Source organism: Crinia signifera, chromosome 6 (genome assembly GCF_055691185.1).
Source record: "Crinia signifera chromosome 6, ASM5569118v1, whole genome shotgun sequence".
NCBI classification, from domain to species: Eukaryota; Metazoa; Chordata; class Amphibia; order Anura; family Myobatrachidae; genus Crinia; species Crinia signifera.
The window spans coordinates 18977832-18991821 of NC_139222.1; the positions used below are offsets into that span (position 1 = coordinate 18977832).

General features: G+C 50.5%; 2 protein-coding genes across 2 annotated transcripts in view; both read left to right on the plus strand.

Moving 5' to 3' along the window:
- Positions 1 to 13990, plus strand: part of LOC146009536 (uncharacterized) — a 783885-nt gene that overhangs the window by 439814 nt on the left and 330081 nt on the right.
- LOC146010029 (uncharacterized) overlaps positions 1 to 13990 on the plus strand; it is a 54531-nt gene that overhangs the window by 28671 nt on the left and 11870 nt on the right. Inside the window, exons 5-9 of the mRNA XM_083150846.1 lie at positions 1132 to 1255; positions 1681 to 1778; positions 2050 to 2173; positions 3074 to 3171; positions 3302 to 3506. Of these exons, the coding sequence (XP_083006972.1) occupies positions 1132 to 1255; positions 1681 to 1778; positions 2050 to 2173; positions 3074 to 3171; positions 3302 to 3506 (649 nt within the window). The remainder of the gene's footprint in view (positions 1 to 1131; positions 1256 to 1680; positions 1779 to 2049; positions 2174 to 3073; positions 3172 to 3301; positions 3507 to 13990) is intronic.

Genomic DNA, 13990 nt, shown 5'->3' on the forward strand with positions numbered 1-13990 from the left:
TGTGACAGGAGAGGTGACTGCTGGGAATGGGACATTATACAGTCACACCGGGGGATGTGACCGGAGAGGTGACTGCTAGGAATGGGACATTATACAGTAACACCGGGGGGTATGTGACCGGAGAGGTGACTGCTGGGAATGGGACATTATATAGTAACACCGGGGATGTGACCGGAGAGGTGACTGCTGGGAATGGGACATTGTACAGTAACACCGGGGGGGTTGTGATCGGAGAGGTGACTGCTGGGAATGGGACATTATACAGTAACACCGGGGGGGGGGGATGTGACGGGAGAGGTGACTGCTGGGAATGGGACATTATACAGTAACACCGGGGGGATGTGACCGGAGAGGTGACTGCTAGGAATGGGACATTATACAGTAACACCGGGGGGGGATGTGACCGGAGAAGTGACTGCTGGGAATGGGACAGTATATATTAACACCGGGGATGTGACCGGAGAGGTGACTGCTGGGAATGGGACATTGTACAGTAACACCGGGGGGGATGTGATCGGAGAGGTGACTGCTGGGAATGGGACATTATACAGTAACACCGGGGGGGATGTGACGGGAGAGGTGACTGCTGGGAATGGGACATTATACAGTAACACGGGGGGGATGTGACCGGAGAGGTGACTGCTAGGAATGGGACATTATACAGTAACACCGGGGGGGGATGTGACCGGAGAGGTGACTGCTGGGAATGGGACATTATATAGTAACACCGGGGAGGTGACTGCTGGAATGGGACATTATACATTAACACTGGAGAGGTGACTGCTGGGGATGGGAAGCTATATACAATAACACTGGGGGATGTGACCGGAGAGGTGACTGCTGGGATTGGGACATTATACAGTAACACCAGGGGATGTGACTGGAGAGGTTACTGCTGGGAATGGGGCATTATACGGTAACACCGAAGGATGTGACTGCTGGGAATGGGGCAATGTACAGTAACATCGGGGGGGGGGGGAGGAATGTGCCCGGAGAGGTGACTGCTGGGAATGGGGCATTATACAGTAACATCGGGGGATGTGACCGGAGAGGTGATTTCTGGGAATGGGGCATTATACAGTAACCCTGGGGGATATTTCTGGGTGATGACTGTATCGTTGTGTGTATCAGGCTCCTATAAGGTGTCAGGATGTCGCTGTCTATCTCTCCATGGAGGAGTGGGAGTATTTAGAGGAACACAAGGATCTGTACAAAGACGTGATTATGGAGAATCACCAGACCCTCACATCACTGGGTAAGAAGAGATTTAATTTTATTGTACAGATGAGAGCAGCTATGGGGCCCCCTATATACACATCTGCTAATCCCATATAAATAGTGTACTCAGTCACTGCATGTCTCCTACAGATGGGCCCAGTAACAGAGATACCCCAGAGAGATGTCCCCGTCCTCTGTATTTCCAGGATAATCACATATATACCATGTCCTCAGTCACTGCGTGTCTCCTACAGATGGGCCCAGTAACAGATATACCCCAGAGAGATGTCCCCGTCCTCTGTATTCCCAGGATAATCACATATATACCATGTCCTCAGTCACTGTGTGTCTCCTACAGATGGGCCCAGTAACAGAGATACCCCAGAGAGATGTCCCCGTCCTCTGTATTCCCAGGATAATCACATATATACCATGTCCTCAGTCACTGTGTGTCTCCTACAGATGGGCCCAGTAACAGAGATACCCCAGAGAGATGTCCCCGTCCTCTCTATTCCCAGCACTGTACAGAGGAGACTCACAGGACCCCACAGGAAGATAAGGTAGGTGGGATTTAGGGTCTCCTCAATATACCAAAGTGACCATCACTATGTGAATTGCAGCAGGTGTGTGTGTGTGCAAAAAAAAAAAAAAAAATCAGACATTACTAATATGGTGGAGGAGGAATGTGCCCGGAGAGGTGACTGCTGGGAATGGGGCATTATACAGTAACATCGGGGGATGTGACCGGAGAGGTGATTTCTGGGAATGGGGCATTATACAGTAACCCTGGGGGATATGTCTGGGTGATGACTGTATCGTTGTGTGTATCAGGCTCCTATAAGGTGTCAGGATGTCGCTGTCTATCTCTCCATGGAGGAGTGGGAGTATTTAGAGGAACACAAGGATCTGTACAAAGACGTGATTATGGAGAATCACCAGACCCTCACATCACTGGGTAAGAAGAGATTTAATTTTATTGTACAGATGAGAGCAGCTATGGGGCCCCCTATATACACATCTGCTAATCCCATATAAACAGTGTACTCAGTCACTGCGTGTCTCCTACAGATTGGCCCAGTAACAGAGATACCCCAGAGAGATGTCCCCGTCCTCTGTATTCCCAGGATAATCACATATATACCATGTCCTCAGTCACTGTGTGTCTCCTACAGATGGGCCCAGTAACAGAGATACCCCAGAGAGATGTCCCCGTCCTCTGTATTCCCAGGATAATCACATATATACCATGTCCTCAGTCACTGCGTGTCTCCTACAGATGGGCCCAGTAACAGAGATACCCCAGAGAGATGTCCCCATCCTCTGTATTCCCAGGATAATCACATATATATACCATGTCCTCAGTCACTGCGTGTCTTCTACAGATGGGCCAGTAACAGAGATGTCCCAGAGAGATGTCCCCGTCCTCTGTATTCCCAGGATAATCACATATATACCATGTCCTCAGTCACTGCGTGTCTCCTACAGATGGGCCCAGTAACAGATATACCCCAGAGAGATGTCCCCGTCCTCTGTATTCCTACAGATGGGCCCAGTAACAGAGATACCCCAGGGACATGTCCCCGTCCTCTGTATTCCCAGGATAATCACATATATACCATGTCCTCAGTCACTGTGTGTCTCCTACAGATGGGCCCAGTAACAGAGATACCCCAGAGAGATGTCCCCGTCCTCTGTATTCCCAGGATAATCACATATATACCATGTCCTCAGTCACTGCGTGTCTACTACAGATGGGCCCAGTAACAGAGATACCCCAGAGAGATGTCCCCATCCTCTGTATTCCCAGGATAATCACATATATACCATGTCCTCAGTCACTGTGTGTCTCCTACAGATGGGCCCAGTAACAGAGATACCCCAGAGAGATGTCCCCGTCCTCTCTATTCCCAGCACTGTACAGAGGAGACTCACAGGACCCCACAGGAAGATAAGGTAGGTGGGATTTAGGGTCTCCTCAATATACCAAAGTGACCATCACTATGTGAATTGCAGCAGGTGTGTGTGTGTGTGTGTGTGTGTGTGTGTGTGTGAATCAGACATTACTAATATGGTATTTTTTTAGGTTCAGTGTGAAGATTTGTCTGATATTAAGGTAGGAGAAATAAAGGGAGAAGAGATATATGTGACTGATATTAAGGAGGAAAATACAGAGGGAGACGAGAAGTATGTGACTAACATTAAGGTTGAAGATATGGAGACAGAAGACCCATATATGAGGGGGTATCAGCAGTGTAAGGAGGAGGAAATCCCTACAGATATCGGCACAGGTGAGGAATAATCACTTATTTCATATTTTCATTGTTCTGCAAATACAGATTTCTCTTATCCTACACCAGTGATGGCTAACCTTGACACTCCAGCTATTGTTGAACTATACATCCCAGCATGTCCTGCATCAGTTTTACTATTTGGTCTTGCTAAAACTGATGCTGGGATGTGTAGTTCAATAACAGCTGGAGTGTAAATTTTAGCCATCACTGTCCTACACCCTCTGCTGCCGAACCAAACTAATGAGGACAATGCATCTGCCTAGTGGGGTATAGAAACTTTTTTCCCCTATCAGCCCCTATTATACTCCTGCTCTCCCCTCACATCATGTCACTGTGTGTTACCAGCCCAGAGATCTGACCAGTCTCCTCCCCGCACTCTCTGGTGTATCTCATACATCAGGAGCCATCAGCCCCTATTATACTCCTGCTCTCCCCCTCACATCATGTCACTGTGTGTTACCAGCCCAGAGATCTGACCAGTCTCCTCCTCACACTCTCTGGTGTATCTCATACATCAGGAACCATCATCCCCTATTATACTCCTGCTCTCCCCCTCACATCATGTCACTGTGTGTTACCAGCCCAGAGATCTGACCAGTCTCCTCCCCACACTCTCTGGTGTATCTCATACATCAGGAGCCATCAGCCCCTGTTATACTCCTGCTCTCCCCTCACATCATGTCACTGTGTGTTACCAGCCCAGAGAGCTGACCAGTGTCCTCCCCGCACTCTCTGGTGTATCTCATACATCAGGTGCCATCAGCCCCTATTATACTCCTGCTCTCCCCCTCACATCATGTCACTGTGTGTTACCAGCCCAGAGATCTGACCAGTCTCCTCCCCACACTCTCTGGTGTATCTCATACATCAGGAGCCATCAGCCTCTATTATACTCCTGCTCTCCCCTCACATCATGTCACTGTGTGTTACCAGCCCAGAGATCTGACCAGTCTCCTCCCCACACACTTTGGTGTATCTCATACATCAGGAGCCATCAGCCCCTATTATACTCCTGCTCTCCCCTCACATCATGTCACTGTGTGTTACCAGCCCAGAGATCTGACCAGTCTCCTCCCCACACTCTCTGGTGTATCTCATACATCAGGAACCATCATCCCCTATTATACTCCTGCTCTCCCCCTCACATCATGTCACTGTGTGTTACCAGCCCAGAGATCTGCCCAGTCTCCTCCCCACACTCTCTGGTGTATCTCATACATCAGCAGCCAACAGTCCCTATTATACTCCTGCTCTCACCCTCACATCATGTCACTGTGTGTTACCAGCCCAGAGAGCTGACCAGTGTCCTCCCCGCACTCTCTGGTGTATCTCATACATCAGGAGCCATCAGCCCCTATTATACTCCTGCTCTCCCCCTCACATCATGTCACTGTGTGTTACCAGCCCAGAGATCTGACCAGTCTCCTCCCCACACTCTCTGGTGTATCTCATACATCAGCAGCCAACAGTCCCTATTATACTCCTGCTCTCACCCTCACATCATGTCACTGTGTGTTACCAGCCCAGAGAGCTGACCAGTGTCCTCCCTGCACTCTCTGGTGTATCTCATACATCAGGAGCCATCAGCCTCTATTATACTCCTGCTCTCCCCTCACATCATGTCACTGTGTGTTACCAGCCCAGAGTTCTGACCTGTCTCCTCCCCACACTCTCTGGTGTATCTCATACATCAGGAGCCATTAGCCCCTATTATACTCCTGCTCTCCCCCTCACATCATGTCACTGTGTGTTACCAGCCCAGAGATCTGACCAGTCTCCTCCCCACACTCTCTGGTGTATCTCATACATCAGGAACCATCAGCCCCTATTATACTCCTGCTCTCCCCTCACATCATGTCACTGTGTGTTACCAGCCCAGAGATCTGACCAGTGTCCTCCCCACACTCTCTGGTGTATCTCATACATCAGGATCCATCAGTCCCTATTATACTCCTGCTCTGCCCCTCACATCATGTGACTGTGTGTTACCAGAGATCTGACCAGTCTCCTCCCCACACTCTCTGGTGTATCTCATACATTAGGAACCATCATCCCCTATTATACTCCTGCTCTCCCCCTCACATCATGTCACTGTGTGTTACCAGCCCAGAGATCTGCCCAGTCTCCTCCCCACACTCTCTGGTGTATCTCATACATCAGCAGCCAACAGTCCCTATTATACTCCTGCTCTCACCCTCACATCATGTCACTGTGTGTTACCAGCCCAGAGAGCTGACCAGTGTCCTCCCCGCACTCTCTGGTGTATCTCATACATCAGGAGCCATCAGCCCCTATTATACTCCTGCTCTCCCCCTCACATCATGTCACTGTGTGTTACCAGCCCAGAGATCTGACCAGTCTCCTCCCCACACTCTCTGGTGTATCTCATACATCAGCAGCCAACAGTCCCTATTATACTCCTGCTCTCACCCTCACATCATGTCACTGTGTGTTACCAGCCCAGAGAGCTGACCAGTGTCCTCCCTGCACTCTCTGGTGTATCTCATACATCAGGAGCCATCAGCCTCTATTATACTCCTGCTCTCCCCTCACATCATGTCACTGTGTGTTACCAGCCCAGAGTTCTGACCTGTCTCCTCCCCACACTCTCTGGTGTATCTCATACATCAGGAGCCATTAGCCCCTATTATACTCCTGCTCTCCCCCTCACATCATGTCACTGTGTGTTACCAGCCCAGAGATCTGACCAGTCTCCTCCCCACACTCTCTGGTGTATCTCATACATCAGGAACCATCAGCCCCTATTATACTCCTGCTCTCCCCTCACATCATGTCACTGTGTGTTACCAGCCCAGAGATCTGACCAGTGTCCTCCCCACACTCTCTGGTGTATCTCATACATCAGGATCCATCAGTCCCTATTATACTCCTGCTCTGCCCCTCACATCATGTGACTGTGTGTTACCAGAGATCTGACCAGTCTCCTCCCCACACTCTCTGGTGTATGTCATACATCAGGAGCCATCAGCCCCTATTATACTCCTGCTCTCCCCCTCACATCATGTCACTGTGTGTTACCAGCCCAGAGATTTGACCAGTCTCCTCCCCACACTCTGGTGTATCTCATACATCAGGAGCCATCAGCCCCTATTATACTCCTGGTCTCCCCTCACATCATGTCACTGTGTGTTACCAGCCCAGAGATCTGACCAGTCTCCTCCCCACACTCTCCGGTGTATCTCATACATCAGGAGCCATCAGCCCCTATTATACTCCTGCTCTCAACCTCACATCATGTCACTGTGTGTTACCAGCCCAGAGATCTGACCAGTCTCCTCCTCACACACTCTGGTGTATCTCATACATCAGGAGCCATCAGCCCCTATTATTCTCCCGCTGGAGTAGTGGTAACCAGTGACTAGGACATGCTGCTAGTGTACCCCACAGCTACTGTGCTGCCACGTGTATAGTGTGTGAGAGAAGTGACTGGCTGCACAGTGTCACTGGCTTATGTGGGTTCCTGTCCCATAGTACTAGCTGGGCAATGTGGAAGCTTGGGAAATGTGATTCCCCTCAGTCTACATGTCACTGTGGCTGGGTCTATGCAGTCTGCATGTCACTGTGGCTGGGTCTATGCAGTCTGCAGGTCACTGTGGCTGGGTCTATGCAGTCTGCATGTCACTGTGGCTGGGTCTATGCAGTCTGCAGGTCACTGTGGCTGGGTCTATGCAGTCTGCATGTCACTGTGGCTGGGTCAATGCAGTCTGCATGTCACTGTGGCTGGGTCTATGCAGTCTGCATGTCACTGTGGCTGGGTCTATGCAGTCTGCATGTCACTGTGGCTGGGTCTATGCAGTCTGCAGGTCATTGTGGCTGGGTCTATGCAGTCTGCATGTCACTGTGGCTGGGTCTATGCAGTCTGCAGGTCATTGTGGCTGGGTCTATGCAGTCTGCAGGTCACTGTGGCTGGGTCTATGCAGTCTGCAGGTCACTGTGGCTGGGTCAATGCAGTCTGCATGTCACTGTGGCTGGGTCAATGCAGTCTGCATGTCACTGTGGCTGGGTCAATGCAGTCTGCATGTCACTGTGGCTGGGTCTATGCAGTCTGCAGGTCACTGTGGCTGGGTCTATGCAGTCTGCAGGTCACTGTGGCTGGGTCTATGCAGCCTGCAGGTCACTGTGGCTGGGTCTATGCAGTCTGCAGGTCACTGTGGCTGGGTCTATGCAGTCTGCAGGTCACTGTGGCTGGGTCTATGCAGTCTGCATGTCACTATGGCTGGGTCTATGCAGTCTGCAGGTCACTGTGGCTGGGTCTATGCAGTCTGCATGTCACTGTGGCTGGGTCTATGCAGTCTGCAGGTCACAGTGGCTGGGTCTATGCAGTACAATACATTGTAGCCTATGAGATATAAGCTATAACCGCATTGCAGCAGGTGCAGTCACAGTAGCCAATAATATGTGATATCGATATTCACATCTGAACTCGGTGATTCGCCAGCTGAAGCTGCGATATTACCACAGGGCGAAATGCAAAAAAAAAAAATTCTTCAGGTTCAATGGTCCCACAGGGTGACACCGGGGTTGTAGGCAGTTCAGAGTGCCGTGGCACCAATCAGCGAAGCTTTCAGGTTTCCCAGGATGCATGGCTCCTCTCCCGTATAACCCCGCCTCCTTTTTTTTTTTTTTTACACTATGCATCATTACCGCTGCTGGGCTGCCTGCACCGTCAGTCACACTGACCACAGCACGGCAGCTCCATTCCCCTGCCGGCGCCGATACTCCCACACGACCCTGGTCAAGAGGGGTATGTGGCGAGGTGGAGCCTGGCGCCTAGCACCGCCGGACACCGTTAACCTCCAATAGTGTGACCGGAGCACAGAGACGGGTAAGGCGCTCCGCTGTCCTGCTGTGTGCCGGGGAGATTTCACACAGCGGCTGGGATGGACACTGCTTGTGGCAGGGACTCCTCTGAGCACAGGCTGGGTGTAATCACTCATTTTTCATAGGGCTCATTAGTACCAGGTGGGGGAAGGCCAGCATATAGGGGAGGCTGTTCCAGCCTGTAGCGCCCTCCCCTGGCTTTGGGTGTCGATTCACTGCAGGTGTCTAGTCCTCAAGCTGAATGAAATCCCTGCTCCTCTCTCAGAGACACCTGCAGCCAGATTCAGCACAGAGTCTCTAGGAGTACGGGTCCAGTCTCCCCTGTGAAACCGTCCACATGCTGTGACTGCTTTTACAGGCACCCATATCCCACCGGTTGTTTGGGGCTTAGTGGTTGATTGGGGTGCAGTGGCGTAGATTAGCCCCAGCTGTTATACTGTGTATGTGACTTGTGCTAGTCTGTTTCCTGTCTCTGTACATGCTTATTACTGTCCCTTGTTGTTTCATATCTTCTGAGTCAGAAGCGTTAGAGGTTTATCCTCTGTGGTCACATACTGCTGTGTTATCACTCTAGGTTTTCCTTGTCAGGCTATACCTATTGTGTATATTACCCCCCATTGTGTGTTTAACATGACTGCTAAACGGGGGCGCACTCAGACAGTCTCCCCAGCTCTTATCCTGTAAGGCTGGTGCTGCAGGCCTGTCTCAGCAGGATGTTATCCAGGAGGGGTTATGTGTCCATTGCTTTATCCCCCTGGCCAGTCCTCTGCCCCGGTGGCTGTACAGGAACCTCCTTGGGCAGCCGTCAGCAGCTTCTGGGCACCTTAGTGGGTCCCCTTCAGCCCCCTGTGATTACACCGGCTGTACTGGCTCCTCCCCAAGGGGTAGATACCCTGACAACTACGGTGCAAACCCTTGCACAGACATCGGTGGCTATGCAGAAGTTACTGCCAACTACATCTGTCAGAAACCAGTTACCTAGTGTTTCTGCCCCATTACTCCCATTGTTAGATGATGACACTATGGGAGATGAGGATGATGATAATGGGGATGAAGGTGATGACTATGCTGATGGGAGTTACGGGGATCCCACTCTACCAGAGTCAGGGACACCTGTAGTACAAGCGGATATGGCGGATGTACCAGCCCTGATTGACGCATTACGGCTAGTGCTCTTCTCTACTGTGGCTGCGACCAGGGCCGCAAAGGCTGTTCTGCCATGGTTCCAGGCCGTGGAGGACGAATTACCCATTTATGAATCGTGTCTCCTATTAAGCAGGCCGCAATATATATATAATGGAGGCATTATCTGACGCTGGAGTCCTAGCAGCAAAGGCATCTGCAAACTCTGTATTGGCACATCATATCCTAGACACTAGAAATGCTACCCTTTAAGGGGGGTGTTTTTGTTTGGGGAAGAGCTCAATATAAAAAGAGCAGCCAAGACTGCATGCCTTCCCTCAGAGACTGAAAATTATACCATTTCGGTACTTTTATCCCCAGGTCAAGCGAGAGGTCAATCCTTTCCTCGCACCTCAACCACTGCCAAGCCAACCAAGTCTAGGCCCAAACAAGCTTGGGCAACAGACAACCCCCAGTCAAGCCAGGACCCCAAAGTGGGAGGCAGGCTTCTACAATTCACACAACAGTGGCTCACCACATCGGCAGATGTTTGGGTGAGAAAAGTCGTGTCAAGGGGATACTCCATCTCATTCAAAAGAAACCCCCCACAAAAGTTACCCAAAAAGCGGAACAAATATTGCAAACACCAGCGAGGGATCGGTTTTTACTCCACCCAAAACCAAACTGGACTTACAGGTCCATACTAAATTTGAAGGCACTCAACAATTTTGTCAAGGTGCCAAAATTCTGCATGGAAACCCTGAGGACAATCGTTCTAGCATTAGAACCGGGGGATTACATGGTCTCCCTGGATGTACGGGATGCATATCTGCATGTTCCCATCCTTCCCTCACACCAGAGGATTCTCCGTTTGTGATCCTGTCCCGCCATTTTCTGTTCCAGGCCCTTCCGTTGAGCTTGACTGCTGCCCCTCGGATGTTTACCAGTCATGGCAGTCATGGCGGCGCATCTGCATCTCCAGGGGATCAGAGTATTTCCCTACCTGGATAATTTGTTCCTTGTAGCAAAGTCACCGGTAGTGCTATTGGCACATTTACACACAACGATTGCTGTTCTCCAACAGCACCGCTGGCCCCTCAATTGGGAGAAATCCCAACACTCCCTCACTCCGTGACATCAGATTCTGCACCTGAGAGCTCTTCTAGACTTCCAGGCACAGAGACTGTTTCTACCAGGGGACAAGTGTCAATCTCTACAACAGAGGATACGCCTCTTCTTACAGAGCCCCAGAGTCTCCATCCATCTGGCAATGCAAATCCTGGGCCTAATGGTGTCAACGTTTGACATGGTCGAGTGGGCACAATTTCATTCCCGCCCTCTGCAATTCCTATTCCTTCTGAAATGGGACGGACATCAGCACATAAGGACCAAGTTTATGACGTCGACTCCAGAGGTTCGGATATCTCTCCAGTGGTGGCTACAAATCTCTCTCCTGAACCAGGGATGTCCTTTCTGGTTCACAGATTGGATTCTCCGATACCAGCCTACAAGGCTTGGGAGTGGTAGTAGTATCCCGGTCCTTGCAAGGTGTATGGTCCACTGGGGAGTGGACCATACAGGGGTCCTCCTTGCGGAGGACCCCGCCACTGTCTGCCCATCTGGCGCAGGGACCCCCTCCCACGCTGCCTGGACACTGCATTACTCCTTCTCCCCACCGCAGGTCCAGCCAGCAGACTACCGTGCTGGAGCCTACCCCCACACACTGCCCAGACCCTGCAGCAGTCCTGCTCCCCACCGCAGGTCCAGCCAGCTGTCTCACATAGCCGCTAAGTGCCAGAACCCCCCCCCCCCCCTGCGCTGTCAGTACCCTGCAGCAGTCCTGTTCCCCCACCGCAGGTCCAACCAGCCTACTCCAGGAGCTGAAAAGGTTGAATGTGAATGGACCAAAAAAGTTATTGAAATGGTAGTTTTACCATTTATAAAGATGAAATGTGAAGGGGTGGAACTGGCTTTAGACCCATTATTTGTAACGTTTACAAAAAAACGTGTTATCATTCTGATAACTCCCGCATGGCCTCGACATCATTGGTATGTAGACCTACAACAGCTGTAAATACAGCATATATAGGCTACCTCTATATAGGCATAATATAGGCTACCTCTATGACCGGACCTGCTCAATCAGGGTCCTTGTCCACACCCAGACCTTCAGCGCCTGTCTTTGACGGCTTGGCGCTTGAAACTGCCATACTAAAAGATAAAGGGTTTTCTGCAAAGGTCATTCAAACAATGATCAAAGCATGTAAACCACACTTCTCCTGGTGTGCATCCCGCAAGTATAACATGATAGTGTTCAAAACTGCTAGAGGCCTTGCTTTTCTGCAGAGAGGTTTAGATATAGGATTAAGGTTAGCCTTGTTTAGGGTGCATATCATGGCTCCGTCTGTCTGGTTCCAATGGAAGATTGCTTCTCTTCCAGATACACGTACTTTCATTCAGGGTGTTCTACGTATACAACCACCATATGTTCCTCCAACGACACGATGGGACTTGTCTCTGGTGTTACAGGCTCAGGCTAAACCTCCTTTCGAACAACTTCGCTCTGTAGAATATAAGTGGCTCACAGCTAAGACTGTGTTCCTGTGTGTTTGCGTCCGCCAGATGCGTATCGGATTTGTCTGCTCTTTTGTGCCAACCTCCTTTCTGATTTTTCCATCCAGTTAGGGCGGTGCTAAGAACTAAACCTTTCCACCTGCCCAAAGTAGTCTCCAAGTTCCACATCAACCAGGAGATAGTGGTCCTTGCGTTCAAGTCAGGAGATCTCTCCCCAGCTGAGCGTTCCTTGGATGTAGTTAGGGCCCTAACTATATGTCTGGACCGCACTGCTTCCATCAGGAAATCCGACACACTCTTTATGCTATATGGTTTTCACAAAAAGGGCTGGACAGCGAACAAACAAACTTTTGCTCACTGGATACGTATGGTCATTCAGCAGGTCTTACCAGCAAGCTGACCTCCCTCTACCATTGTCGATTCGTACACATTCTACCACATCGGTAGGTCCATCATGGGCTCCAGGCCAGGGGGCGTCCGCTGAACCACTGCAAGGCTGCAACGTGGTCTTCTGTTCATACATTTACTAAGTTTTATGCATTTGACACTTTCCCCTCCCAGTAAGCTTCCTTTGGTCGTCTAGTTCTTCTGACACCTCAGATGGCTACCCTCCCTTGAGTACTGCTTTTGGACATCCCTGATATCCCCTGTGGGGACCATGAAACCTGAAGAAGAAAATGAGAGTTATGGTAGAACTACCTTTAGGTTAACTCTCTTTCTTCGAGGTCCATGGTAACCACAGGGCGACATCGGGTTGTAGGCGGTTCAGAGGACTGTGGCACCAATCAGCAAATCTTTTAAGTTTCCCAGGATGCACGGCTTCTGTCACATATAACCCCGCCTCCATGCCTAGCTCATCAGTTTGTTTGCCAGCCAATAGCAGGAAGTGGAGAAGGAAAAAGATAGACAGGAGCATGCCAGTGCACTCACACATACATAGAGTGAAGGAAGACATGGGCCATATTCAATGAGAAAATTTTGCCGTGCATGGCAAGAGATTTTTTCTCTCGCCATGCACTCGCCCTGTTCCGGAGGGCTCGCTGCCACTCCTGCTCCCTCTATTCAATGTGGTTAAGACTCGCCGCCACTCGCGGCAAGTCTTAACCCCTGCAGCGGATGAGCGTCCGCGGCAGGGAGCTGGCAGGGAGCCGGGGGACGGTGGCAGCCAGGGAGATTAAAGTCTCCCTGGCTGCCCCAGAACATATGTGGAGGGGAGGAGGGCTCCCCGGGACCCAGGCAGCACAAGCTGCCCCCCCCCCCCTATAGCCAGCGGGGGACCCAGTATTCACTGCACCCGATCGTGCATATGTAATGATCGGGTGCAGTGAATATATGAATATCTAATGTGCGGCTCGAGAGCTCCGGACCCCTGCTGGCTGCTTTGTGTAAAAAAAAAAAAAATGTAAAAAAAATATTTTTTTAATTAAATATATATTCACTAGGTGATTCATCGCGCCCTACGGGTGCTCTTCACACCGTCGTAAGGGGCTGCGCCCCCTTAATTTGTGAACATTTGTATATGAGAAAGATGGTTAGAATTGTATGAAAGATGGCCTGTATTGCAACTTGAGTTATAGGTGAAATGTGTTAAATAGAGAGCATATGATGTGGAAGGGGGTGTGTATTGTTTTGTTTAATTAAAAAGCGGTTACAGAGTAAGATGTACATTGATAGTGTGGACGGTACAGTGACATTTGTGGGTGTGGGAGGGGGGCTGTGTGTGCATGTTGTTTAGGTGTGTGTGTGCAATAGTATAGTAGGGTGTTTCTGAGTCAGCGGCTCCCCCCTGGCGGAGGTCACGACACAGGAAAACAGGAGGCTGGGTAGTGATAGGGGTGTGTGGGCATAAGGGGGACTAAAGAGGAGGGTGGGAGATACTGTGCAGCTTCTGCCAGTGGGTGAGGGTCCAGCGTGGCAGTACAGGAGTACAGGATGGTGGCCCT